The sequence below is a fragment of the Anopheles darlingi genome, chromosome 2 (genome assembly GCF_943734745.1).
Source record: "Anopheles darlingi chromosome 2, idAnoDarlMG_H_01, whole genome shotgun sequence".
NCBI lineage: Eukaryota > Metazoa > Arthropoda > Insecta > Diptera > Culicidae > Anopheles > Anopheles darlingi.
In genome coordinates, this window is record NC_064874.1 from 38,299,403 (window position 1) to 38,324,402 (window position 25,000).

A 25,000-nucleotide genomic window follows, 5' to 3' on the forward strand; every position below is an offset into this window, starting at 1 on the left:
ACCGACGGATTTGGCGCCCATCTGCTGCTGCTGCTGCTGACTCATCGGTGAAAGTCCGCCCATCGGACCCATCGGTGACATGCTCTGGTTCATACCGCCTCCGGCCGCTCCCATCGGACTGAGGCCACCCATTTGGGCGCCCGGGCCCATCGCGCCCATCGGACTCATGCCGCCACCACGCTGCATCATTCCGCCGCCGACCATCGGGCCCATACCGCCACCGGCACCACCACCGGCGTTCATGTGCATCCCGGGATGGCCCATTCCCGGATGGTTTCCCATGCCCATCGGGCTCATACCGCGCATCGGTGGTCCCTGGGGGCCTCCCGGACCTACCACCATCGGACCTCCGGGGCCCGGTCCTCCCATACCGGGATGCGGGGATCCGCCATGACCGCCTGGACCTCCGGGATGGCCCATACCGTGCGGTGGCATACCGTGAGGCATACCACCACCACCACCCATCGGACCACCGCCGTGAGGGGGACCATGGGGTGGTCCGTGCGAATGTCCACCCCCCATCGGGCCCATATGGTGACCGTGCATCGGACCCATATGGTTCATACCCATCGGACCGCCACCACCGTGCCCCACCATACCACCACCACCACCACCGCCCATGTGGCCACCCATCATTGGGCCCGGTCCGGGCCCTCCATGGCCACCGTGATGCGGACCGTGATGGTGGCCCATGTGACCCATGTGCGGCGATGCAACGGAGGCCACCGAGGGAGGCGGGGTGTCGTCGAACGGGTTCGAGGCCACTATCGTGTCCCCGTACCCCGTCGGTGGTGGTGGCAGGAGATCTTGAGGTGAGGGCGTCGGAGTAGGCTGCGCTGTCACTGCGTTCGCGTTCGCGGCGTTCGACGTTTTCCTTCGCTTCTTCGGATTGCTTGGCGCCGAGATTGGTAGTTGCGGCGACTCCGAGGGGGATTTGAAATCCGGCGGACACAGTCCGCCTGGTGCTGGTAACCGATACGCCATGCCCAGGTTGTGTGTCATACTCTATCACACTTAACACACTCCTATACACTACACACACTGCGCTAACACACTAGCAGTCTCGCGCGCGTTCAACGACAGCTTCTGTTCTGATCTCTATTCGTCAATCAATGGTTACTACAACAGCAGCTAGGTTTACTATGTTCACCACTTGTTCCACGCCGATGGACCACAATCACAATCACACACATACACAAACGTTGATTCCGGGCTACTTTGATCTATACACAGTGCGCGAGGCCACGCAAAAGTACTGTACACATGGTCCAGGGAATCGTACATAGCTTCCAAGCGGACTCCGGATTACAGAAGAGAACCAAGCAACAACGGTCAGTGTGGCTGGCGCGCGCGTTTCAACTCCAGCGTGAGGCGGCCACAAAGCACAGCGTTACATCCCTTGCACAAGAGCAACATTTGCCGCCATGCACCGGTGCTGCTAGCCGTGCAAGTAGTGTTGCACCACCACCGGAAGAGGCGATTCCGTGCCGGGTCCTAAAATAACGTACAACGGTATTGTTGCTCATGCTCATCGGTGGAGCACGTCGCGAGTCACTTTTTCTGTCCTGCGTTCACTTTCTGCAGCCACTCCCGGCCTTTGACGCCGCTGTCGTCGTCGTCGTCGTAGTAGGTCCTTGCTGCTGCAATGCTCAACAATCGTAGCAACACACTCGGGCCGCGCGGCAGTTCGATCAAACTTTCATCCATTTAGCAAACGTTCTTTTCGCTTTCTGCATGCCGTTCGATTTTGTGGGTCATGATTAACGGGGGTAATGACGTGGTGCCGCCGCTAGTGGATGACGCCTATTTATTCAATCCTTTACCGTCGTCGACCTGAAATGAACAAAAGTAAAACACAATGTTAGACATCCGCGACTCAATCGGTGCGCTCACTGGTGGTTTGGATTGCTGTGATTCATCGTCTCTCGGTATCAGCCCAATTGTTGAGGTTTGCAAAACCTTTCAGTGCAAAAGGACGGAGACAAATTAACAGTTTCGCTGCGTGAATTATCGCAAAATTAATGGTTGGCACCTCCCAGTACGGCACCATCGTGCGTTATTATCACCATCGTTATCATTCGGTAAACCCCAATCCGGTGGCCGCCAGCTTCACCGGAGGGTCTTCCGGGGGAGATGTGTTGAACAGAGCCAGAAAGTTTCAAAACGGCAGGATTCGCAATCTCAGCTTCAGCATCGATAAACATGATTTCTCGCCGCATCGCCGTAAACACGTCGTCGTCGTCGCCAGAAATCGTCTGTCATTCGCCATACTGTCACCACGCACCACACAGCAGGCCACGGTAGGATTACGGCAGGATTCACTTCCTGGTAGGAAGTTCATACACGAACGCTACTTTAGGCTGTGGAAGGCAGCGGCTATCCACACGCAATCGAGATTCGTTGACCACTTTCAAGTTCACGGTACGCGTGCACTACTGGACGACCATATCCTTCCTATCACTGTTATGACGCACTTCCTATCGTCCCCGTACCGTCACGGAAGGGCATTGTTGTGCCCGAAAATTGCGGCGCCAATTCATGTGAAGTGTTCTCTCGAGAAGGAAGCGCCAGCCACAGCCAACCAGCCAGCCAGATTCTTTTTGGGGGAAATGTCAAAAGCTAACCTCACATTTCGTCGTATTCGCTCGCTCTCTCGTTCACTCTCCCATTCGCTGAGCGGAGAGAGGGCGAGAAAGAGGAAAAAATGTAGAAAGAAAAAAACAGAAAACCGATTTCGTGATAGACACGACACCCCACAGAAGAGTGCGGAGTTGGCGTTTGCTGTGCGTGCGACAGAAAGAGACGAACGGAGGCCCGCCATCGCGCTTTTCTACCAGTCGTCTTCTTCTTTCCGCTGGCGTTCTTCTCGCTTTCGGTTTTTTTCCTTCTTTGAGTGCGTGTTTTTTTAACGCCTGCCAACTCTCATTCACACTGCGCCTGAAGGATATTATTTCGTATTTCACATTCAACATGTTCCCGTTTTGTGCGATTAATGATGATTAATTCCGCACCGCGTTTGCTGCGTCCTTTCCCGGTCCAGTCGATTTGTGAGCTTCTTTTCGATTTGGAAGAGTTCGAAATCTGGTCGCCGGGCTAAGAGTACCCCGCCATGCCCCTCCGTATTGTACTCTCTCTCCCTCTCTTTCTGTCTTTCTCTTCCAAATGTTGCTGCGTTCGACGGGAAAGGATCGCTCTATTATTAACATCGGACACAACATCGGCCGGGATGACCCGCAAACCGCGACCCTCCAGCATCCACCTTGCCGGAGCCTTCCAAAATCCGGGCACACGACGAGTTTGCTCCGTCAAAACAATATTTTTTCCACCAAAGCAAGCGCTCCGAGATGCGTGTTTTATGCTCTCTTCTACCCCAAAAACCCGACCTCGCGGCGGCGGCTTTGACGGCGACGTTTTTCCCTATTTTTTCTCTTTTTTTTTTGTTGCTTGCTTTTGGTTTACGAGATGTGTTGGCACCACTACAGCGAAACGCGCGATTCTCACGGTAGTGTGAGTGAGCGACGAAACCGAAAAGAGAGGGACATGCAGGCAGGCACGCACGTAGCACGCACGACGCACGGGAATGGCTTTCGTTCACGACAGATGGCTGACCTGGGATGAGGCGCGCCTCTTTCAGCCAGCCAGATTCACCAGGAAAACTTTCGGCAAAGCCCACACACTACCGCCGGTACAGCCGCGTTGTTTCTCGACTCTTGGCACAGCGGCCGCTTGCTTTCTCGCTCACTCCACACTAGCGCTCGTTCCGCGCTCCTTTTGTGACCGCGATTCCGTCCCGTCCCGCGACCCCACTCTGCTCTTCTTGTCGACGCCTTTCCGACGGTTTCCTCGTCGGATACTACGGACTCATTTCATCCTTTCTTACCTCCTCGCTTCCTGCTGCTGTACAAACACAACACATAAACACGCGCCGTGCACATTCGATTCTGGGGTATCCCGTTCTGTCCGGCGACGGTGCCCTTGTTTCCGCAATTCTTCGTTCGAGGGACACTCCCCGCACTCCGTTCAACGTCGTCAAGCGAGCCGTGAACGCGTTAAATTCTGCTGCACCTGATTTTCTCTCCCTTTCCGGGCAATACGAAACTGTAAACTTCACGAACCGAGTTCCTTTTCCTTCGTCTTGTTGCCTACCTACTTCTTCACGCCGACCGTGATGCCAAGGTGTTTCAAAAGAGAGATGGTGTCATAGACGCTTTTGCAGGTCGCCATATTGGATGTGTTTTGACGTTCCGGGGCATCAACAAAGCCACGTGCGTTTGAAAAAGAAGAAGAAGAATACACAGAAAGACAAGGATTGATTTCTATATTTTGAATCAAACGAGCTACCTCGTTGTGTTTTATAGCGAGTGAGCAGGGTCCAGAAACGTCGCTCTAGCTCTGGGCTCTGGTTCTGGGATAGGTGGCAAGAACCACGGCTCGATACCATTTGATACGCCCAAATCTGTATGGGAATTGCCTTCGGGGAAGAAGGCACGAATAAATGAAAGGCATGATTCGGCATGAGCTATCGAAATATATGTAGAGTAATAGGGAACATAAAGATTACGACGATTTTGTTTAAGGGAAAACAACACGCTAAATTCGCTCCAAATTCGCTGTTCCCAAAAACGAACGCACCGCAAATCTTTTTTTTTTTTTCAAAGTGTGTATTCGATTTCTTTTATTTTACGTTACAAACATGCAAGAACAATATAAAGATCTTTGAAAATAAACATAAATTTTCTACATTAATACTTGGAAGCAGTGAGAGGAACGGTGAGTCCAGCGTGCAGGTACACATTTCATGACGCTAGACCTACATGGTTTGACCCTCACACCCATCGCTGGACGCTAAAGTTATACGTACTTTCCTAGTTTTAAGTTTGGGAACCTCAAGTCCTAATCAAAGTGTCTGTTCGATCACGCCGTTTCGCTCCTTATATTTCTGAGTTTCGTTGACGGTGAAGGTCCATTCTTTTACCGTCTTTGGGTCCGAATTTCTGTAAAAGCAGTAAACTTATGATATCGACTAGTTCTGCGGAAAGGCGAAGCAATGCGCCTTACTTACCGGTTAACTTCCTTGAGTGAGAAATCGTTCTGGCGTACCTCCTCCGGAAGCATCCATTGTGCGAGTGGAGCGATCAGCTTTGCCTTAAAGTTACGCATATCCTGTGATCCCGTCAAGTAGCTGACCGGTATGCCGACCAGGAACACTATCAACGTGCCAACGGTCGAGTACCAGACGAAAGAGATGTTGTAGATAGAAAACTCTGCATCGTCCTGTGGCGCTTGGAAGGTAGGGAAGTCGTTCGCCGTAACGTTGAACCCGTACTCGTAGCAACTTTCGACGCTGGTAGACTTCGGTGGGTACGCGAGCTGTTTATTGCTGATGGCCATCTGCGCTCCCGAGATGATCCAGGACACGGCGATAACGCTCGAAGCCGAACCCCACAGAGCACCGTGTTTGTTGGCCCATGGCCACAGCATTCCGAGACAGAATATGCCCATGACGGCACCCTGTGTTACGCTTGCGATCGTTACCACCATTTGCAGCAGATGACCGAACTGTTCCACGATCAAACCCATCGCAATGCAGTACACACCGCTGACCAGAATGAGCACCTTCATCGTGAGATTAGCTGATGCATCCGTGTGCTTAAACAGCTTATATGGTCGAATGTAATCCTCGTACACTAACCCCGCTAGGGAGTTTAGATTGGCGGACATCGTGCTAAGCGGGAAAAAAAAACAGTTCGTTGCATGAGTTTGGCCTCCTCCCTTTAGAACCACTGCATTGATCATACACTTACCTTAGACCAGCACTGAATACGCAGGATATGAACACTCCGGGCATGCCCTTCAGATTTCCGACCACATCCTGCACGAAAAATGGTAACAGTTTGTCGGCTTTCTGCACCAGTCCTACCTTGATCGGGTCACAATCAAAGTACTTTGCAAACATAACGATGCCAGTGAAGCAGTTCAGCGATGTTATAATGAAGAAACCGACACAGAAGATCCAGAGGGCTGATCGGGCATGGCTCATGCTCGGTACGGCTACGATTCGCTGTACGCAGCTCTGGCTTAGGCCGAGGTAACCGGTCCAAAGGAATATGTTTCCAACACTGGATGTCCAAAACGTTTGTCGTGTCGTTGCGTCCAGTGTTAGGCTGTGAAGCAATGAATTGGCGATTGAAACGCTCGTTTACCGCCGGTGCCAATGGTAAAAAGGGGTGATGATACTTACTCGAAAATTTCCAATCGATCACCAGCTCCTGCACGCTCAAACACTGCCGACAGCCCTCCGATCTTTATCACGCCAATGATCACGACCAGGAAGCAGGACGCGAACATGATCATACCCTGGACCACATCCGTCCACACGACGGCCTTAATGCCACCGAGCATCGTGTAGAAGATGCAAACACCACAGACGATTCCATTGATAACGTGAATGTTGATATCGCTGACCTGCGAGAAAGCCAGCGCCGGTATGAAGATGAAGATGGGCAGCACCAGATAGATATTCAGCACGTAGGTAAACGTGACGAACTTCTTCACCGACGGACTGAAGCGATCCTCCAGGTACTGGTAGCAGTTCGTGATCTGATTGTTATAGAACACCGGTACGAAGATGTAGTTGATGATCAGCGTGATAATCAGCATTGTCGGTGCAATAATCCAATACTGGGCCCCGTACGAGTACATTTCCGCCGGAACTGACATTATCGACACGCCGGACAGCTGACTGTTGAGTAAAGATTACCGACAAAGACAACACGCGACCGACCAAATGTTACTAGTTAGTTTTTTTAACACTTATTTCTAATCGACGTGATAAGCACGCAATAGGAATTAGCTTTCTATCACCTCGTCCGAGACGAGAACGAAGGAGGGGGGGGGGGGGGGGGCGATGCATCTTTTAAGCAGGAAATGAAATACATTAAGATTCTAATAAAAAGTGCCTGGCAACTGCCGTCATCACAGTACAAATGTTCCAGAATTAACTTCACGGTTTAGTGCTTAAGTTTTTTTTGTGGTTTAGTGATGATAACTTTTTTTTACTTTTTCACTGCACAAGCGCAAAAAAGTGCCGGAGCATGCCGGAGAGCGACAGATCGAAAAACCTCACACAATCTTCACCTTTCTGCCCACAAAGTCAGGAGAAAATAGATGGAAAAGTTTTCATACAACATTAAAGGGAACAAAGTTGGGTTTATCATTTCGTATCAATTATTATCTCATACTTGTTAAGTGAATTTTATAAATTTGCACACTCAATGCACCGAATGTATGTTCAATTGTAACATTTTCTATTCACTCCATCCAGCACATTTACGATGGCAATAGATACGCCTCTCGTTCCAGGATTTAACATCCGCTATTTTTAGTCACATACAAGCACGTAAAATGCCACTTGAGGTAAATCGACGACACTGCAATGCGATGAATAACTGCGCACTTTTAAAATAACCAGGCTTACAAGTGGCCACTCTCTGAACGAGGTTTCGAGTTACCAGGTGTATGCATATGAAACCGCCCTCCGTGTTATATAGCTATATCTCAGCCAAATGGAACTGTAGAACCGTTCTCAATGTTTCATTTTGTTCGTTCGGCATCTGTTAATCAAAATCGGTGCAGAATAGTTCTAATTTCACACTACAACCAATATTTTCATTGTGTACAAAATGGCATGTTCCGTCCCTAAAAACTGCAAAATGCGGACATCGTTCATTTTCTGCTTCCATTTTCAAAAATAGACGACAGCATTGCATCAAATGCTTACCGCAACTTACGGTTAGCATGCTCTTTATGAAACACAGTGCAAAGAGTGGTTTAAAAAATTTAAAAATGGCGATTTTGATGTGACAAACGAAAATCGCGAAAAACCACCAAAAACGTTAGAGGACACCGAATTGCATTCCGTATTCGGCGAAACGGTTATTAGTGAGCTATACAAACAACACTTAATCGATTTGGGTCGTGAAATCCGCATAAATCGGCCGGAATATCGAAATTGATAAAACAGACCGATTTTGCTCGATGAAAATGCTCCGCCACACCGCGGAAAACCGGCCAAGAAGACTATACAAGACCTGAATTGGGATCATTTATCGCTTGCGGCTTACTCACCAGGCTTGGCTCTATCGAATCAACACTCATTTGCATCGTTGGGACAGATACTGACCGAGCAGCGCTTCCATTCTTACAAAAGTTTGAAAAAATAGACCTGTGATTGGTTTGATACAAAACACCGACTTGTTTTTTTGCGAAGCATCTGTAAATTGCCTAAAAGATTGGAAAAATGTATAGCTAACTATTGCCATTTGTTTGAAGAATAAGAGTTTCTCCATTTTCGCAGAATAAAATTTTTTTTCTGTCAAAAAAAAGGCGGTTTCATATGCATACACCTGGTATTAATCCACGTGCTGTTGCCCTTCCGATACCCTGGCTTACCTGGCGATCAGTGAAATTGCGATCGGAAACGTTTTCATTTTCCTTCCACCCAGCAGATACTCTTCAGTCGTTTGGTTTGTCTTGCGCTGGAAAAATCCAAAGTACACACCGATGGCGGTGGACACTCCGAGCATGATCGTAAACACGGTATAGTCCTCGACCGAGAACTGGCCCTGCGGGTTCTCTGAAATTGGTTTCACCATCCTTCTCGATGTTCACAGCCTAGGCTCGCTGGTACGGGAAAGCTCTTCGACCGATCCGTTCAATGGCTTCACACTGACTGAAGCGGCTGGTCGGCTGTCCTTACTCAAGAAGACGTCCAAGGAGGTGGTCCGATAAGGCGCGGAACGATGCTTTTTTTCTTCCCTTTCGTCTGATTTCAGTGCTCCCCTCCGCTCGTTCAGGAGATTCCGTTTTGAATGGTACCGCCAATCACACCGTCAGTAGCAGCACGCTCCTGTATTCCGTTTGTGAATGGTTCTCCTGATAGTGGACGCCGCTGGTAAGCTAGGGGAGCTGTCGTTTATGATCTCACTTCAACGGGCCCTTGTTTTGTCATCCCGCTAACAAGAAGCAAACGCTCTGGGCCACTCGATGATAATGAGTAGCACGTTCTTACCCGAGCCGCCGAAAAGACCACACAGAAAAGATTCCTACAGCGATATCGCAAAATTTCTGGCACCTGCAATGCGTAGGTGTAAGTCTTCTAGTGAGTCCTGATTGACGCGTCCTTTTTATTATCGTTTGCTGTGTAGTGGTGTTCTCGACTGGGGCCAATACGCCACGATAACACGTTGCAACAAGTACCACACCTTATCAGATGGATCGCCTGTCTCGAGCAGTTGCCTGATAGATGCAGCGCATGCAGCCTATCTGTAATGTGTAATCGTTTTGCAAATGGAATCTGCTAATGGAATCGACCGTAGGTAGATAATTTCTCACAGCCACCGATTCACCGTTTGATCTGATATTCTAAAGAACGGATCGAGAGATTATTTCTAAGTTGAGAAATCTTGGTAATTTATTTTGGTGAGCAGCATAGTGCAAAATGCAGCCAAGGAAACGAATTACGATAAATGTAAAAACTACGATCAGTTAAATATTTAATAATCGTTACTGGTAGCGGTTGTTGCACTCATTAGCCGCCTGAGTGGTGCTATCGTGGAATAGCGGTAGCAACAGTAGCCGTTTTTAAATATTTTTAAAATTATCAAAATGTGTGTGGACTACGTTCAAGATTAGGTACCTTTTTGCAATGTCTGTGTGCGATGTGATTTAAAGCATTTTATTGAAATGTAATTCGTCGAATCTGTGCCACTGGTTCATGATCGTAGCCCAATTTCTTGGTGGCGGAGATGAAACAGCTGTTCGCTCGTATTTGGATTGTCGTCTGATAAATCGCATGCGAAAGATGAGTACGTTTAAGTGTTCTGGATTCGCTTACAGCTGAGTAATCATTCGTTCGTCGTAGACATCACCATCCGCATTTTACATAGCATCGTATTTTTGTGGCCAATGGCATTGTTTGTTATCCGGTTAAGAACCAGTTGGGCGGAAGTTAAATCTCAAACAGATGTGAAGAGCTTCCGAATGGGGTAGTGGCCTGCCGAAGGTAAAGGTTAGATAAAAGCGAGGAAGCATCCACATGGTCAGCTATTAGCGCAGTGATGAAATGTTGGATTGGACGGCCACGAGCCGAGATTGCTTTACTGTCCTGCAGCCACTGTGTTTAGCCGGTTGATTTTAAGGAAAATATTAATTGGAATACCAGCAGCATCGCCAAAGCTGCGACAATCAGTAGACAATTGAAACGGATGCACACAGGGCCACAATCTGCTAATGAACGAATAGAGAGATTATTTCAGAGCGGAGCAGTCTGGAGGAGTTATTTCGTTGCATCGATAGTTGAATGTAAAAGCTGCATAGCATATGAATTGCGGTCACTGTAATGGGTTTGGCGCCAGCTCTCGTTACGACAGTTTAGTCGACGACTATGCGGTTAGATATATCGACTAGACTGTGGTTTTATCCGGTGTAGAAACTACCGTAAAGACACAATTGTAGAACACCAGTGCGAATTGAAATCAGCCAATGCTGGGTTCGATCTCCGTGGAGTACGAGCCCGATCAGAACAATTTAGTGACCAGAGTGCTTTCCCGGTATCATTGTACCGAAGCACTTGAGTGCTAATGGCCACGATGTGTCATCGTCATGTGTGGCCTTTGGCCATCGTTTAAATGTAAGTAGTTGCATCGCGGATCTTCCACCTCACCCCAAAGGGACTGTAAATATGTGTGATAATAATAGCTTCGGGGGTTTCATTGGAAAAAAGAGGAAATTAAAGCTTAAAGCAACTTGTCCACTTTATTACACACGGGGGAAGGTCATTGTTATGGCCACTCCATATGCCTCACGAGTTACGGTGACGATGTACTGCACACTTGACCACCGAAGGTTCGAAATAAGATTAGATTGGGCTGATATTTTAATACTAAACTAGATGAATTGATTCTCACGATGACTTACCTATGTCACGTGAGAAATGTTTTACTCTTTTTCATACAACGACTTGAAACATTCATTATCTATCAAGTGCATTCCAAGAGAACTGAAAGCTAGGAAGACTGAAATAGTGAAGCCAGAAAGACGTCGTTGTAATAGATATGCATCGTGTTCCGTCAATCGTGCAATAACCCGTAACGAAATTGAAAGCGGCTGGCGTCGCGGAAGGGTACTGTAGGTCCCATTTAGCCATGCACTACAGTATGGCTTCGTTGTAACGGTCATCCAGGTGCCGAGGGATCACAGACCTAGGAATACACACATCTTTCCGTTAGGGCAGACCGATCCATGTTCTTGTCCACGTTAAGGCCAGCAGTGAAACTGCAAGAAACTGATGATTCTAAAATTTTGCAAACGACAAAGTACGTACAAATGAAGCTGCCACGAACGGCGCATACAAATATATCAATCAAATGTTGATTGTCCGTTAACAACTGTGTATTATAGCAGCTCAGATTGCTTTTTGCGTGAAACAATTTTAATCAAACAATTGACACCTGGGGCTAAGGTGCACGGAAATTAACGACCCAATATCAGTTCGAAGCAATGCATTATTAAGCGCGTGGAATGCCTGATAAGCTTGTCGATGATTGTACCTTGTTGCTTTCGGCATGGAAATGGACCGTGATGTTCTGGAATCTTTTTATGCAAAAGGAGCGTGTTTCATACAGCTCCACATTCTTTGAACCACCCCTGACCATCCTCCGTGGTTTCCGCTCACGCTTTCATTAAGCCACAAACTCTCGGTCTATCTAATTAAACGCGGCTGATTAAACAGATCTGCGCCGTCCACGATCGAAATAGCTTGTCTTAGGTCGAAAAAAAAAGATTCTTTTTTGTGGTGTTGCATTTGTGTGATGGGTCGCTAGCCACATGCCACTCAACAAGTAGGTTCAGCTGGATTCAAGGTTATCGTGTATTCCTTTTAACAAAGTGTGTTGATTTGGGTAAATCGTTTACGCATTTTTTAAATCGGGGGAAGCGGAAGCGCTAGCGGTGGTCCCTTATCGCGACGCGCTGTTGCGAATGTGGCGGAACCTTAAATTTCATTAGCAAGCTGGATGAAGTGTAGAGTAGTTAAAAGAAACAAAAGGAACCCGGAATAATCTCGCACTATGGCTAGTAATTGTTTTCGGCACTATGAAGCCGTGACGATTTTCTGTCCTATTACTATTGCAGCATCATTTATTCTCATGAGTTGCTAGTATGTTTTGCGATTGGGACATATTGCTACGCCCGTGCGCTTGTTCGAACTCCGGCCGTTCCGCGGAGAGGGAGTATAATCAAACAATTGCCGCCGTGTTTGTTACGTTTGATCATCCACATAGTAAATCAACAGATAGCGTTCAATAGTTTGTCCTTCATTAGATTCGAAGCCAACACCTGTTAATTAAATCTCATAATTGGTTATGTTCCCCCGTTTGTAAATAGAGAGATCAATCTTCATGGTGAGCATTTGAACCGCGAAATTGTGTTTTTCATTTCAAATAGATCCGAGAGGTGGAGCTGGCTAGCCTCGACAGATCGCGAAGTTTTCTGGAAACCGCTTGTTCGAATACTAAAAGCATTAACAACGCGTGTCCGTATTTTGAAATAACATAAGAGGGACTAGACTTTTTGTTGTTATAATGCTCAAGTTGCATTCGATTTTGCCGAGGAAATGGGGCTGGAGTAATGCCAATAATTTAAAAAAATGCAAGCGATCACGTGGTGAATGCTCTTTCCCTGCGGCTTATGTCCAGAATGTAAGGAGTGAACAGTTCAGCTTGTGAGCCAGTGACCTCCGACCTCCGAAAACGGTGGATTACTAAACGTTCTAGGCTCACCAGCCTCAGTCCTTTAGTGCACATCGAGAGGCACTTAGGACGAAATCTTGAAATTCCAATTCCGCAATCTACCATATTGCGGAACATACTTGCTCCAGTAGAACCGTAACGTTGTGGCCCCGGTTTACCTGTTCCTCCATGACCATCCGGTTCCGGCATGGTAGTAGATTCCCAATTTATGCGTACGGTCCTCAGGCGCCAGCTGCTTCGGGATACCAGATGATGTGATGGCTTTCAGGAAACAGGAACGACTAGGATCGGCCATGATGCGGAGGATGTTTGCCGCCAGCACAGGCCACATGTGCGATCAGCAGCACGCGCGGCATCGAAAAACGGTAAGCTCGACGGTCAGAAACGTTAAAAACACTCCGTGATTTTTGCGCAGGGGAAAAATCGCCGATCACTCGGTTGTTTTACACGTTTGGTTATTTACACGGAAAACACTAAAAAGCGAGTCGGAAAACCAGAAAATGGAAATAAAATTTTGCTGAAACTGGCCGGCCGTGTCTCGACTCCCGAACCCGCACAGTATAACCTCCTAGACAGCTGAGAAAAATGGACAACCCCCTTAAAACAATTGTTTTTGTAAGAAGAAGAAGAAGAAAAAGAAGAAGCGGGGCGTCGCTCGGTCGAGTGGGAAATCGGTGACACGGGAAATCACGTTTAAAAAATATCCGTGACACGGTGTGCAAGGATGCGAATCACGTTTGTGCCATGCTGTGTGCCCCTTTTCTGAAGTGCGCTCTACGAAGCTGCGGCCGCGGACGTGAAGAGTGGTGTGAATTGTGATTCCAAACCCCTTTTCTGCTCGGGAGTGGCCAAAACCGTAGAGCATCTGTTTAGTTGCCATCGTGAATATTTCTATTACAAATCCGTGCGTTCGTGTATCTGGATTCTCTCGCCAATTCCGCGTACGCAAACTGTGGTGGAGTGGTACGAAGGAAAACCAAGCGGTAGTCCAAGAAATCCAAAACATCCGCACTTGAAAGTGCATCACAGCAGCGAAGGTGAAGAAAATCGAAACAACCGCAGCGGGAAGGAACGACGGATTTTGCCTCTCTGCGCCGTCGTGGAGCTGGAAGAACCGTATTCTGGCACCATATAGGAATACCAGTCCAGGCCAGTCCATGTTCGGGTGAGTTGATTTGAATGCAAAATTTGTGTAGCACCTTTTCGGCAAACGGACGCCGCGACGGCACTTGATGTTGTTGGTCGCCGGAGAGGCGGGTCGCGGACAGGGGACATGGCGTTTTATGACCGTTTTTTGTTGTTGTTATGACGCCACCAGCACTGCACCGAGTTCGGAAGTGGCCGAGTGAACGTGCTGTATGTGTTTCCGGAATCGGTAACCACCCTCCTCTTGAGAATTCCCGGTTCCCCACCGTGCCTGGTGCGGATGGCCGATAAGCGGTGAACCGATCGAAGAAGGATAGGGGTGGCAGGCACTAGCAAGGGTGATTTGCCGCAAAAAAAATGGGGTAAAGCATGATAAGGACCACAATAGAAGGGTAGATGGCGTGCTCGATAATCGGGAGGGACGAATGGCAGACAGCTGCTGTCGTGGTGCACGGAATCGGGAATATTTGAATAATTTGCTCATTAAGCTGAGACAGTGTGACGCGATGGTGGGATCGTTTTGACTCGTAATAACTCCGAGAGGTAAAGCTACATTACGAACTATCCATCCAGCATCCGGTATCTTTGATGCAGAATGTCTCATTTCGGTTCGCTAGCCTTGCATAGTGTTTGCGCGGTGTCCAAGGCCTTGCTGCTGGCAAATGCAATCGCAGTACACTGGAATGCACTGGCTCAATTAATGCAGCGGCATCAGCGTACGGCCGGATGTCGCTTTTAAGGGGGTGCTTCCAATAAACACATTCAACATCAACCTTCCTTCCTCTCAACGGCCTCAGGAAGAGAGGGAAGGAGGGAGAACTCCTTAGCTCAGAATGGTTGGCTTCGGTAGCAGCATTATGACATCGCGAGCGGCCCTTACCGCACATAAGGAGTTGTGTTCCAATTCGTCGGTTTCGAGATGCGTGCCTCTGTTTTGCGCGGTGAATGTTGATAAGATGCGGTCGTTGCGGATGGCGAAAGGGGGTGAGGAAGAAGGGTGAGTCGAGCGGATACGATATCCGATGCGAGATGCGAGGCCAACGAAGGAGCGAAATGCGGGCGCACTCAAATCGACACCACCACCACTACCACCACCGGATGCATGGCCTCCTTAGCTTCGTTTTGTAGCCAATCCACCCAATCCCCCCACGCTGCCAATCCTGCCAAGAGCACGCGGCGCAAAGTAATGAAGTGATTTTCACATGTATCCGCGTCGCGAGAACCGTCCCGAAGAGCACAGAGAGCAAATTGGAGAGGGCGGAGGAAGGAAGAGATGTATCCTTTTCACCTTTTTGGCACCTGGCAGCAGCACCAAAGCACCTGCGAAGATCCACCGCTCGTCGTCCCTGTGAGTCGTCCTTTTTTTCGAGTGAAATGAAGATTCCCTCTCCTTGTGCGCTCGCCAGCGCGCTCTGCGTGGAAGAGAGCAAACGGAATCTCACGCTCTCTCACGCGCTTGCTGGTGGATCCCAAATATGCTCCCTCTCTGCTACTGCTGCTGCTGCTGCGTCTAGTTGAGGGGGGGCTTTAGCATAACGTCGTCGCTGTCGCCGTTCGGGAGCCGCACGCCCAGTCAGCCTCTAATGCTTTGTTTGTTCTGGTGGTTAGATCCTGGTGCAAAATTTTTTCCCCACTGCCAAGCGGGCGAGAATCGTGAAAGTGGACGTTTCCAAGTGAAAACTAGCGTGACCGTGCGTCAGTAGTGAAGGAGTATCGTCGTCGGAAGTAAATCGTCAAGAGTGTCCTACATCGGTATATTGGCCTCTTGTGCCTCGTGCGACGACGGTGCGTGTGTTTGCCTGCCGTGGTTCCCACGCGTTTTGTAACAGCGAGAAAGGTTCGTTTCGGTTGGTATGGTGCATGCTTGGATCGATTTTATTTGCGGCCTCCCAAACAAATGATATGCACATGTATGTGCTTCAAGTGGTATGGCGATGGCGCCTGGTGTGGAGTGGTTTAAAGTCAGAAAGTGGCAAAAAAACGTGGGTTTCAGCGATGTCGCGCAAAAGTTGTCGTCCCACAGGGGGGCGGAAAGGGTGTGACGCACAGGTGGGCGGGCGTAGGCCGTGTCCAACGTCGAGCTCATCAGCAGCAGGCGTGGTTGACCAACTTCATCGCAGGAAAACATTGCAAAATTCGTCATCGGGGACACATCATAGTGGTACGCTCTGGTACGACGGCAGAGTTCAGGACATGGGCGTCGTTCGGAAGGCCGAACGTCACGCCTGCCGAGCCTAGAAGTGAAGAGGAATCGATTTTTTGTCCCTCGAATTCTGGCTGCCACGGCCGGAACCGTCGCGCGGTATCCTGCAGCTGAGTAGCAATAGCAGCTGATGTCATCATCGGTTGATGTCCTCCGTCTCGATGGATGGTGCTCGTTGACCAAGAACGTTTCCTTCTCATTGAGTTGCATGGATCGAGAACAACGTGTTAAGGGCATCCTCATCGCAGCGTGAAAGAGGGCCCATGATGCAGGATGCAATAGATTCGCTGCTATGTTATAGTATGTTGTGCAATCGAGTAGCCACAGGCAGGCGCGTGATGGCATGGCGTGACCAGAGTAGAGCGGCACCACAGTATCTTCTAGCTAGTACGATTCGAGTTTCTGTCCTAAGGGCCACTGACGGGACAGACCAGGTGGTGGTGTAAAGTGCCTCTAATTGAACTGGTTTCCTACCGGCGCCCGACCTTAGCCTCTAAAATGGGAGCTTGGGATTGGGTCGCCCGTGGACCGGTCCCTTCGCTTCCTCCGTCATGTTCCGTTCCCACTCCAGATCAGCCTGCCAGCGTCAGCCCTGCTGGTGCAGTAATGCCGCGACCTCTGATGTAACGAAACGCCTTCCAGCGATCTATGCATACACACACACACACTCGTGTCGGTGTCAAGTGTGCCCTCGTGTTTCACAGGTTATGAGCAATCCCTTCCGGTACCATTCCACCACCGACCCCACCGTGGTACAGCATTTCTAGACGTTCATGTTGATTGATCAGAATTTCGGTTATTGGGGGATTGTTTGGAGCGGAGCAGGAGAGTTGGTTCTCGCTCGGCCCTTGCCAAAAAAAAAGTATCATCGATCACACTCCGCGCCTTGCATAATTCATTGTTGGTTCCGAACACTTTTGCGCTGGCGAAAATAGGGCGTAGTACGTCATGATACTGATGCCGCAGGTTATATCTAAGGATGGTTACCGCAGCCTGGCAACCATTATCTTAGCACGGCGGTGCTGCTGCCGCTGCTGTTCGTCGGATTGTTCTAATCGATCGCTGGGGTAGTACGTCATCATCATGCTGGCGGACCGCTGGTGGATGGAATTCCTGAACGAACAAAACAAAAGGGAGTCACAAAAACAGGCTGACATTTTTTTTTGTTTTGGCGACCATGACCAGTAAATAGAGCTAAATTATTGATGGTGATAAGTGAGTTTGCCCGAGTGGAATGAGATCATGGGAGATGGACGTTGGCCGCCGCGGAACCCAAAGACACAACATTAGCGTTAAATCGGACGGAAAGGGATGTGTAGCGGTGGACGGATGGATCCGTTCGAAGACGGCGCCAGTGGTGGCGGTGGCGCGGCATCTTGGGGCGGACGTCATCGACACGGGTTTTGGGATGTTGTTGGAAAACAGCGCGCGAAAGACAAATATTTGGCCCACACATTCCTACTGTAATTACGATGACGCATACTTATTGGCCAATCTTCGGGCGCTCTTGTAGGCGCTCATCTCCAATGAAGCGTGTGGACGTTTTCAAAAATAGGTTTACAAATATTGGACAATATATTATTGCAGACGTAATCTTTAACGGTTCGTTTTACATGTGCGTGACGAACATTTCTCTCAAAAATTGGTCATGAAATTGAACAGATTCGAACCTACAAGCGGTAAGAGCTCTACTCTTCTCAGATGCAAAGAGGCCAAAATTAACATCATTTGCAAGAATTAACTAAAAGTCCTTATGCCTTATGAGCTGATCCTTATTATACTGTCAGGAGTTCCATTAGACGGCTAATACTTAATCATTAGTAATGATTATTAGCATTTTGTTGTTCATTTTTAATTATACTGAGAGATCGAACATGATAAAAATGACGCGATCCTTATGAAAAGCATTAAAAACAAATTGCCTTCCTCTCTTGTGAATGTAATTTTTTTGAATTATGTCCATTTTTAATCATGGCCAGGATGAGAGTGGCAGCCTTATGATATGACCGCTCACTGGTCTCACTCGGTAGATATGATCTCGCGGTGCGTAGTTAAAGATATTTTCGACACTTTAGCACCGCCATCGCCAACATTAAGGGCAGGGTGTCGATCGTTCGATCAAGGCAACTACTACGCGATCGTACGGTGGCAGTACTGCCGCCTTGCAAAGGCCCAAACGAAAGTCTGAAAGTCGTTTTTACGACGCAGTGTTCTCTGCTGGCCGGCGTTTTACGCCCTGCGATAAGTCCCGCGCCCGCGTGCTCTGGCCGACCGTTTGGGACAAATTGGGTCATTCCGATCTACGTGGCCGCGGGATGGGGGCGAGACGTGATGCAATGATCAGTAGTAGTAGTAGTAGCAGGGTGGAGAAACGATAAATGTCTGCACCAACATCTCACTGTGTTCATGCTCCCCCAAGATTCAAGTGTTGCGGCCGCCAAAACAAAGGAAGTAGCTCGTCCATAAAGTATAGTTCCTGTAGCAAGTAGCCTCTTCCCGTGGCCCGGACTCGCGTACGCGAGATGTCATTCGCGCTTCCATATTTTACGCCCAACAGTAATGCTCGTCGTTCAAGGTTTTCCGCATGTTTCCGCATTGGAGTGTTGAATTTTTGAACCCCAACACATGTCCGAGGTTCCTTGGGATCCTCCCCATTTGCTCACGTTTTTGTGCCAAACGGCGCGCTCTGGCCGTATTCGGATCGGATAGAAGATCTCTCTGCGTTAGGCGGGGACCTCCCATGGTCTGGCGTCGCATATTCTGAACTGCTGAGTTTCTGAAAGTTTGTGTGTTTCTACAATGTGTCTAATCTGCGGTAAGTAATACCTCCGCCGGTGTCGTGGTGGTTGCTTTGGGCCGGACCTTTGGCCTGGATCAAGACCCCACCAACCTTCTCTCGAATTGTTGTTGTTGTTGTGATGAGAACGATGGCGCAACAAGACAGAAACGGCAACAACTCTCGTGTACCACCACCCCCCTGTCTGCATGTGGGAGATTATTATTAATTTGTCGTAATAGGAGTTTTATTTTTGGCGGTTTTTTCGTGGACGGATTTACCGTTTCGCTCATCCGGAGGAAGAGAAGCAGAATACACATAACATGCCCTACGCGCCGCTTCTCGGCGTGATGTGTCTCTGACTAGAAATGCATCGAGTCCAAGATGCGCCGTGATTAGGAATGTGCAGTTCAACCGAAGCCGGTTTTTGACTCGACGTGAGTTTTGGACAATTTGCTGGATTTAACTGTGTAACACCTCCCCACAGAACTCTTTCTCCCGTGGATCATCCCGTGCGCGGCACACGCCGGCGACCACTTTGGGACGCGACGACATGGTCCACGTCTTCTCGCCGTCGCCTTTGCGGAGATAGTTCGTGAATGGGTTCACAAATCATCAGCAGCAGCACCAGCGAGTGCGGGACCATGTCCCGGTCCTGGTCCCGGCGCGGAGTTGTGTCTAAATTTATTTTCCAGCTGACGGGCGGACGACGACGACAGTCGCCGAGGGATGGCATCATGCATCGTACGATGTGTGCCGCATGATTCCGCCATCCCATCCACTTTCCTGTCCACTAGCACGGCTTCTCGGTGGCTTCTTACGAGAATAAGAAACTCGATGCCATCGCGATGGTCCCCCCGTAGTCGCCACGGGACGGGACGCGGCTCTATTTGGCCTTAAGAGAGGGTTAGCGTTACAAAACGGTCGCTCACTCGCTCGCTCATATTTTCTCTTAATGTTTCGCAATGAGTTGATTATGACCGTTGGCACGAAGGGGGAGGGAAGGGAGATATAGTGTCGATGAATCCCATGGACCGAATCTACCATGTGGTGCGCGCTTAGGGTCTAGATATGGGCATCTAGAATGCGGCCTCGAGGAGGAGAAAAGGAGCAAAGCAAGGGAACTAGGTTAAGTATTCGCTCTCGATTGTATTGATGAACCGGTCGTAAAAGATTCTATAGCAGGGTGCGAGGAGCGATACACGTGGTTAGAGAATTCTTTTCTTCTTGAAGCCGTTCAAGCCAGATCCTAATTAATGAAGCATCGGACAAACCGTATTTGGTGCTTTTGTTGATTATATATTGTTTTAAGGAAAAGGCTAAATTTGGATTTTAATACCGAATAATTTAAATTGATTCTGCAAGTATGGTCGTCCGGCAAATTTATTGGTTAGAAGTACGAATTACTTTAAACGGTAATATTACGATGCAAGGATTTAAAAAAATAAAGGCAATGCTGATCAATTTGTTTGTTCTTGGCACCAAACTTTAAAATGCTTCTTGAGGTTAACCACATGGTACAAACTTCACAGAAAGAATGGCTGTGTAGCACTTTTTACACAGCCAGTTCTGTCTAATTTTTTTTCTTCCTAATGTCATGAAATGTGCGCAAAATTAATTTCAATGCCTTCTAAGGAACTGAATGCCGCACTGAGTAGGGAGACCACCAACTGTCCTAGCAAGCTGTTTTTACTGTTGTTCAGATATTTGCTGTTGATTTTGTTCGACTTCAGTGCTTTGAACAGAGCTTTCGTATAATCAAATATGATTTCATAATATTCAATACCTTTTTTTACATGGTCTCACGTTGGTTTGTGGATTTTTTTTAATGTTTTCGTAGGTAACAATACGCTGCTTCTCGCGCTCGTTATCATCTGTTTAAACATCTGGTTTAAGCATTTCATCTGGTTAAATGATATCAAATTTATCTTTTTTTATTCAAACGAAGGATGGTTATCTGTCTATCTGTATCTATATAACAGATCAAATATGAATATTTTGCCGGCACTAACGTGTTGGTCTGTGTTCTTTTTAGTCCGTTTCTCGAAGCAGTCATTTCAATTACATCATTTTACTTTAAAAAAAAACAACTTTGCTTACAATTTATGCAATTCAAATGCGTTTCTGCGTTCATGATTTGAACTGAATAATCTTCGACCAGCACTTTCATATCGCTTTGCCTTTTATCTCCCGTTATTGGATTAGAACGCTTTTGCAAAGAAGAATTCCAATGTTTTCGTAGCCTAACGGCTACGAATGCTCATTGCCCAGCTCACATGTACGCACATGTCGGTCGTGCGTCCATCATTGAGTAATTGGCACGCTATGCCCGGTGTGTGTTTGAGAAGGTGTGTTTGAAATTCATAATTCGACGTCAATCCGCTGCAGCTCTGATTTGTCTCTCTCTTTCTCTCTCTCACTGTGGTGTTTTCCTCCAACCAAACTCCATCAAAGTAGGATGTGATTAGTCGACGTAAGAGCGTTAGGGCGCTGACGTCTGGTAGCCGGTGTCTGGGGGTGGGATCCGTGGAGCGAGGGTGTGTGTGAGAAGGGATTCACTAAATTCACCGATCCGTAACACCGTTACCACCACCCCCGCGGGAAATGAGATCATCTTCCAATCATCTCAAGACCATAAGACCGATGAACGCAGCCGTCGTGTGCACTGAAATCCATTACTTTATTGCCACACGCAAGGGCAAAACTATCCGCGACCAGTCAGTGGTGCCGGTGGCTCCGTTCTACCTACCACTTTGGTGTTCGTGTCTGCCCGGAATGCGGTCGCCGGTGTGAGGTTCGATCGATTGATAGAATTGATTGGTTTGGTGCGGGGACGGTAAGAGAGCGGATGGTGTATATCGATAACAACCCCGTGCCGTATCCGTCGGTAAGTCCGACATTCGATTGCCGGCAAACTCCTAGCTTTGCAAGTGGATAGAGAATCTATTTTGAGGCTATTTGACCGGTGGCACCACCGGTACGTGTCGAATGGTCACGACAGTGCCAGTGCAAGAGCACCGGCAGCAATAGCGATCTTCGATATATCTTCAGATCGGTGAAATATGATTAGATCGATCCCTCCTCTCCCCCCCCCCCCCCCACCGCGTTCCGTCCGTCGAAATCTGTCCATCAAAGGCGTGATTATCGCGCCAGTCTTCCAGGCGAGGAACGAAAACATAACTCTGTGATCACGACTACACGTGTCGGTCGGTTACGTCAAGCAAGACCAACACGTGTGGTGTTAAGGCCCTTGCCGGGGTTTGGGTGGGAAATTGAAAAGAAGGTCGAGGCGCGAGGCTACAGAACACAAAGTTAGTTTATAGAAGCATATCTCCGTAAATGTTGTGTTGGTGACTGTTTCTCTGCCTTTTTCTTTTCACTATTTTTAGACCCGACCGCGTGTCTCCAACGAATTGCACATCCTCGTAGAGTGAGCGCCGAGAAGAGCAGAGGACGACGCCCCACCGCTTTGGCGCTCCTAGGGTTGGCCGACTGCAGCATGTCCAACGCATAAGACGCACACAGCACAGCACCTACTTGCCCTCAGCAGCAGAGGGTGTCACAGTGCGTGTCCGTCCGGCCAACAGGCCGTATTTATGTAACGCATCATCGAGAAACCAACCTCTACACTGGCGACGAGCTAGATGAGGCGCCGTATGCAGTCACGATGAAAAGTTGCAGCGTGCGGTACGGGTTAAAATCGATGCCGACGACCCCGAACCGATCGACGACGTACTACGGTAGTGCTGCTGCTGCCGTTGTGCAGCATGTTGTTTGCCAATGGCCAACGAAGCTACGCTGATGGTCGCCAGCCAGGTCAAAACGAACGAAGAGGGCAAGTAGAAGCCGATAATTTGCGCCAAAAAAGAAGGAACGCATCTAATGCATTAGAAGCATTAGCCATCAACGTGCAATCTGCTTTTGCTGATTGAAACGCGCGAGCGCGACGAGTGCACAGAGGGAGCGGCGAAAATGAATGCCGATGATATCTACGAGAATCTGCCGTGTCATGAGGAAGCGCTTAGAAATGGTAACAACGGTGATCGTGGCATTGTAGGATCGACGAAGATCGGCGCTCATGGCATCAATACCGGTGGTGATGGAGATGGTGGCGGTGGCGATGGTGGCGTGATGGACAACGGTGCTGGACAACAGAACAAGATGCAGAACAATCTGGCACTGAACAGTAAGGATATGTTGTACGCGACGCCGCTCAAAAAATCCGAACGCCCTCTGAAGGTCCTCAACAATGGACCAACGGCGGCGACCGCGACGACGGCGACCGCCACGACGACGGCGACGACAAATGGCAATGGTTGTGGAAGTGCATTAACACCGGCTCGATCCCAGGATCAAGATGCGAAGATCATTAATGCGGAGCTCGAGGATCGACGAATACGGGACTTCCTGAAGGATACGACGCAGATGCACAAAAAGATTGAACTGCACAAGACGTACCAGAGCTCCAACTTTTCCTACCTCGCGCGCAAGGAACACTTTGCCGATCTGGTGCAGCGGAACGTAAACAACAATGGCAGCGGTGTGCCGCTGCGACCGGATGTGACGATCGACGAGGAAGCGAAGCTGGCGGCGATGGTTGGCGGCGGTAGTGATGGGAAAGGTGGAAGGGCGGCGGCCGCGTATAAATCACTAGCTGGCGAAGAGGAAGAAGTTAAGAATCTAGATCTCGACACAAACGATTCGCTGAACGAGCTTGAGGCACGATGCAACGAGAAGCTTGAGATGTTGACCAATCTCAATCGGGCACGTTCGTCGGAGCAGCGATCGCAGGAAGACAACGAACAGCAGCAGCTCGAACAGGGTTCGATCGATCTGCTGCTGCTGGGTGGTACCGATGGTGATCGAGCCGTCAGTGAGGATGACATAGTTCCGAAACCATCGGCACCACCACTGTCCGCCGTACAGACGGCACGATCGAAGCATGGCAAGCAGCAGCAGCAAGGTGGTGGCAACGGTGTTGGGCCATTCGGTGAATCCACTGATCAACCGATCATCAGTGCGCACCTCAACCGGGAGTGGGTACTGAAGAAGATCGCGATGTGTTTGGAGCAAAGGATCTCTAAAAAACCGGTCCCACCGGTTCCAGGGGAAGCCGCTAGTGTTACTACACCTTCCGCAGGACCTTCTTCTGGGCCTGGTGGATATTTCGGAAGAGGACAAACGGTTGGTGTACCATCGGATAGCGGATCCCAGCCTAGTGGCCATAGGAGTAGTGCAGGAGCAGCAGCAGCAGCAGCAGGTGGCGGTGATGGTGGATTACCTTCCCTCGGGTATCTCGTGCTCGGTTCGAACGGTTCCGGTAAGACTTCCATCTGCAACGACATCATCGAGGGTACGTCCGGTACCAAGGGAATGCTAAACCGTCGCCTGCTGGCTTGTTACTTTGTGAATTCACAAAATCCCGAGTGTCACAGCTTAAGCATGTTCATCCGAAGCATCATTCTGCAGATCTTGAGCCATTCTAGCTTCGTAAACGTGACTGGCCCAGACGGAGCAGCGACATCGTCGTCGGTGGAAATGTCGAACAATTTGTCCACCACGATACCGACAGTTGACGGGGATCGAATGGCGCCGGCTTCGGAAACGGTGGTCACAACGAGCAACGATTGTTTACCGGAAGCGGATCAACAGAGAGCGACTGGATCGCCACCGTCGCCACCACAGCAGCCGCCCCACCAGCAGCAACCACAGATGGGCGACATGACGGATGATCTGTCCGAAGCCGTCGATCGTGAACTGGAGGCTGCGATACGCACGGAAATGCAGATCAACGAGCGGGTGGCCGAATTTTGTTCGGGAAGAAAGGCGAAAGTATCGCGCCAACAGTCGGAACCGGTCGAGAGCTTTAGCCGTGATCGGGAACAACCGAACTATCCCTACAAGACGCATCCTCCATCGATGGCCTCGAAAGTGGGATCGGGAGGTGGCGATGAACAGCACGAGCCGGATGGCGATGATGGCAAGCCGGAGAAAACGATGAGCCCGGGAAGGCCAGTCAAGGTATCAAAGATACCGATCGCGATCGGTAGTACGATCAGAAGCCCG

At 49.1% G+C, this 25,000-nt stretch overlaps 3 protein-coding genes across 12 annotated transcripts in view; 1 reads left to right on the top strand and 2 right to left on the bottom strand.

Annotated features, from left to right (window-relative positions):
• The window catches only part of LOC125948527 (protein pygopus), an 8,941-nt gene extending 4,778 nt beyond the window's left edge, over positions 1–4,163 (bottom strand). The window contains exons 1-2 of one of the 7 annotated variants that reach the window (XM_049674700.1): positions 3,881–4,163; positions 1–1,833 (exon numbers count right to left, since the gene is read on the bottom strand). The exon at positions 1–1,833 is cut by the window's left edge and continues 1,643 nt beyond it. In XM_049674700.1, the coding sequence (XP_049530657.1) occupies positions 1–1,002 (1,002 nt within the window). In that variant the 5' untranslated portion in view covers positions 1,003–1,833; positions 3,881–4,163. The other 6 variants (XM_049674705.1, XM_049674702.1, XM_049674704.1 and 3 more) reach the window with 6 other exon arrangements.
• Positions 4,164–4,746: 583 nt separating this feature from the next.
• LOC125948553 (sodium-coupled monocarboxylate transporter 2-like) lies at positions 4,747–8,812 on the bottom strand. Its single transcript, XM_049674744.1, has 5 exons — positions 8,452–8,812; positions 6,242–6,742; positions 5,805–6,164; positions 5,063–5,725; positions 4,747–4,994 (listed from the first exon to the last, which is right to left on the bottom strand). The coding sequence occupies exons 1-5, from the start codon at positions 8,652–8,654 to the stop codon at positions 4,898–4,900; spliced, it is 1,824 nt and encodes a 607-aa protein (XP_049530701.1). The 5' UTR covers positions 8,655–8,812; the 3' UTR covers positions 4,747–4,897.
• A 4,644-nt stretch (positions 8,813–13,456) lies between these two features.
• The window catches only part of LOC125948509 (uncharacterized), a 19,305-nt gene continuing 7,761 nt past the window's right edge, over positions 13,457–25,000 (top strand). For 3 of the 4 annotated variants that reach the window (XM_049674655.1, XM_049674658.1, XM_049674659.1), the window contains exons 1-2: positions 13,457–13,974; positions 22,324–25,000. The exon at positions 22,324–25,000 is cut by the window's right edge and continues 2,130 nt beyond it. In XM_049674655.1, the coding sequence (XP_049530612.1) occupies positions 22,907–25,000 (2,094 nt within the window). In that variant the 5' untranslated portion in view covers positions 13,457–13,974; positions 22,324–22,906. Of the gene's footprint in view, positions 13,975–15,658; positions 15,793–22,323 lie in introns of those variants that run through there. The other variant, XM_049674656.1, reaches the window with a different exon arrangement.

What these genes read in the sequence shown, in the direction of transcription:
- LOC125948553 (XM_049674744.1), bottom strand. Translation starts at nt 8,654, where the DNA reads ATGGTGAAACCAATTTCAGAGAACCCGCAGGGCCAGTTCTCGGTCGAG. An exon ending in GATCGATTGGAAATTTTCGA is followed by an intron (nt 6,165 to 6,241) that starts GTAAGTATCATC and finishes ATTGCTTCACAG; the next exon opens with CCTAACACTGGACGCAACGA. An exon ending in GTATTCAGTGCTGGTCTAAG is followed by an intron (nt 5,726 to 5,804) that starts GTAAGTGTATGA and finishes TTTCCCGCTTAG; the next exon opens with CACGATGTCCGCCAATCTAA.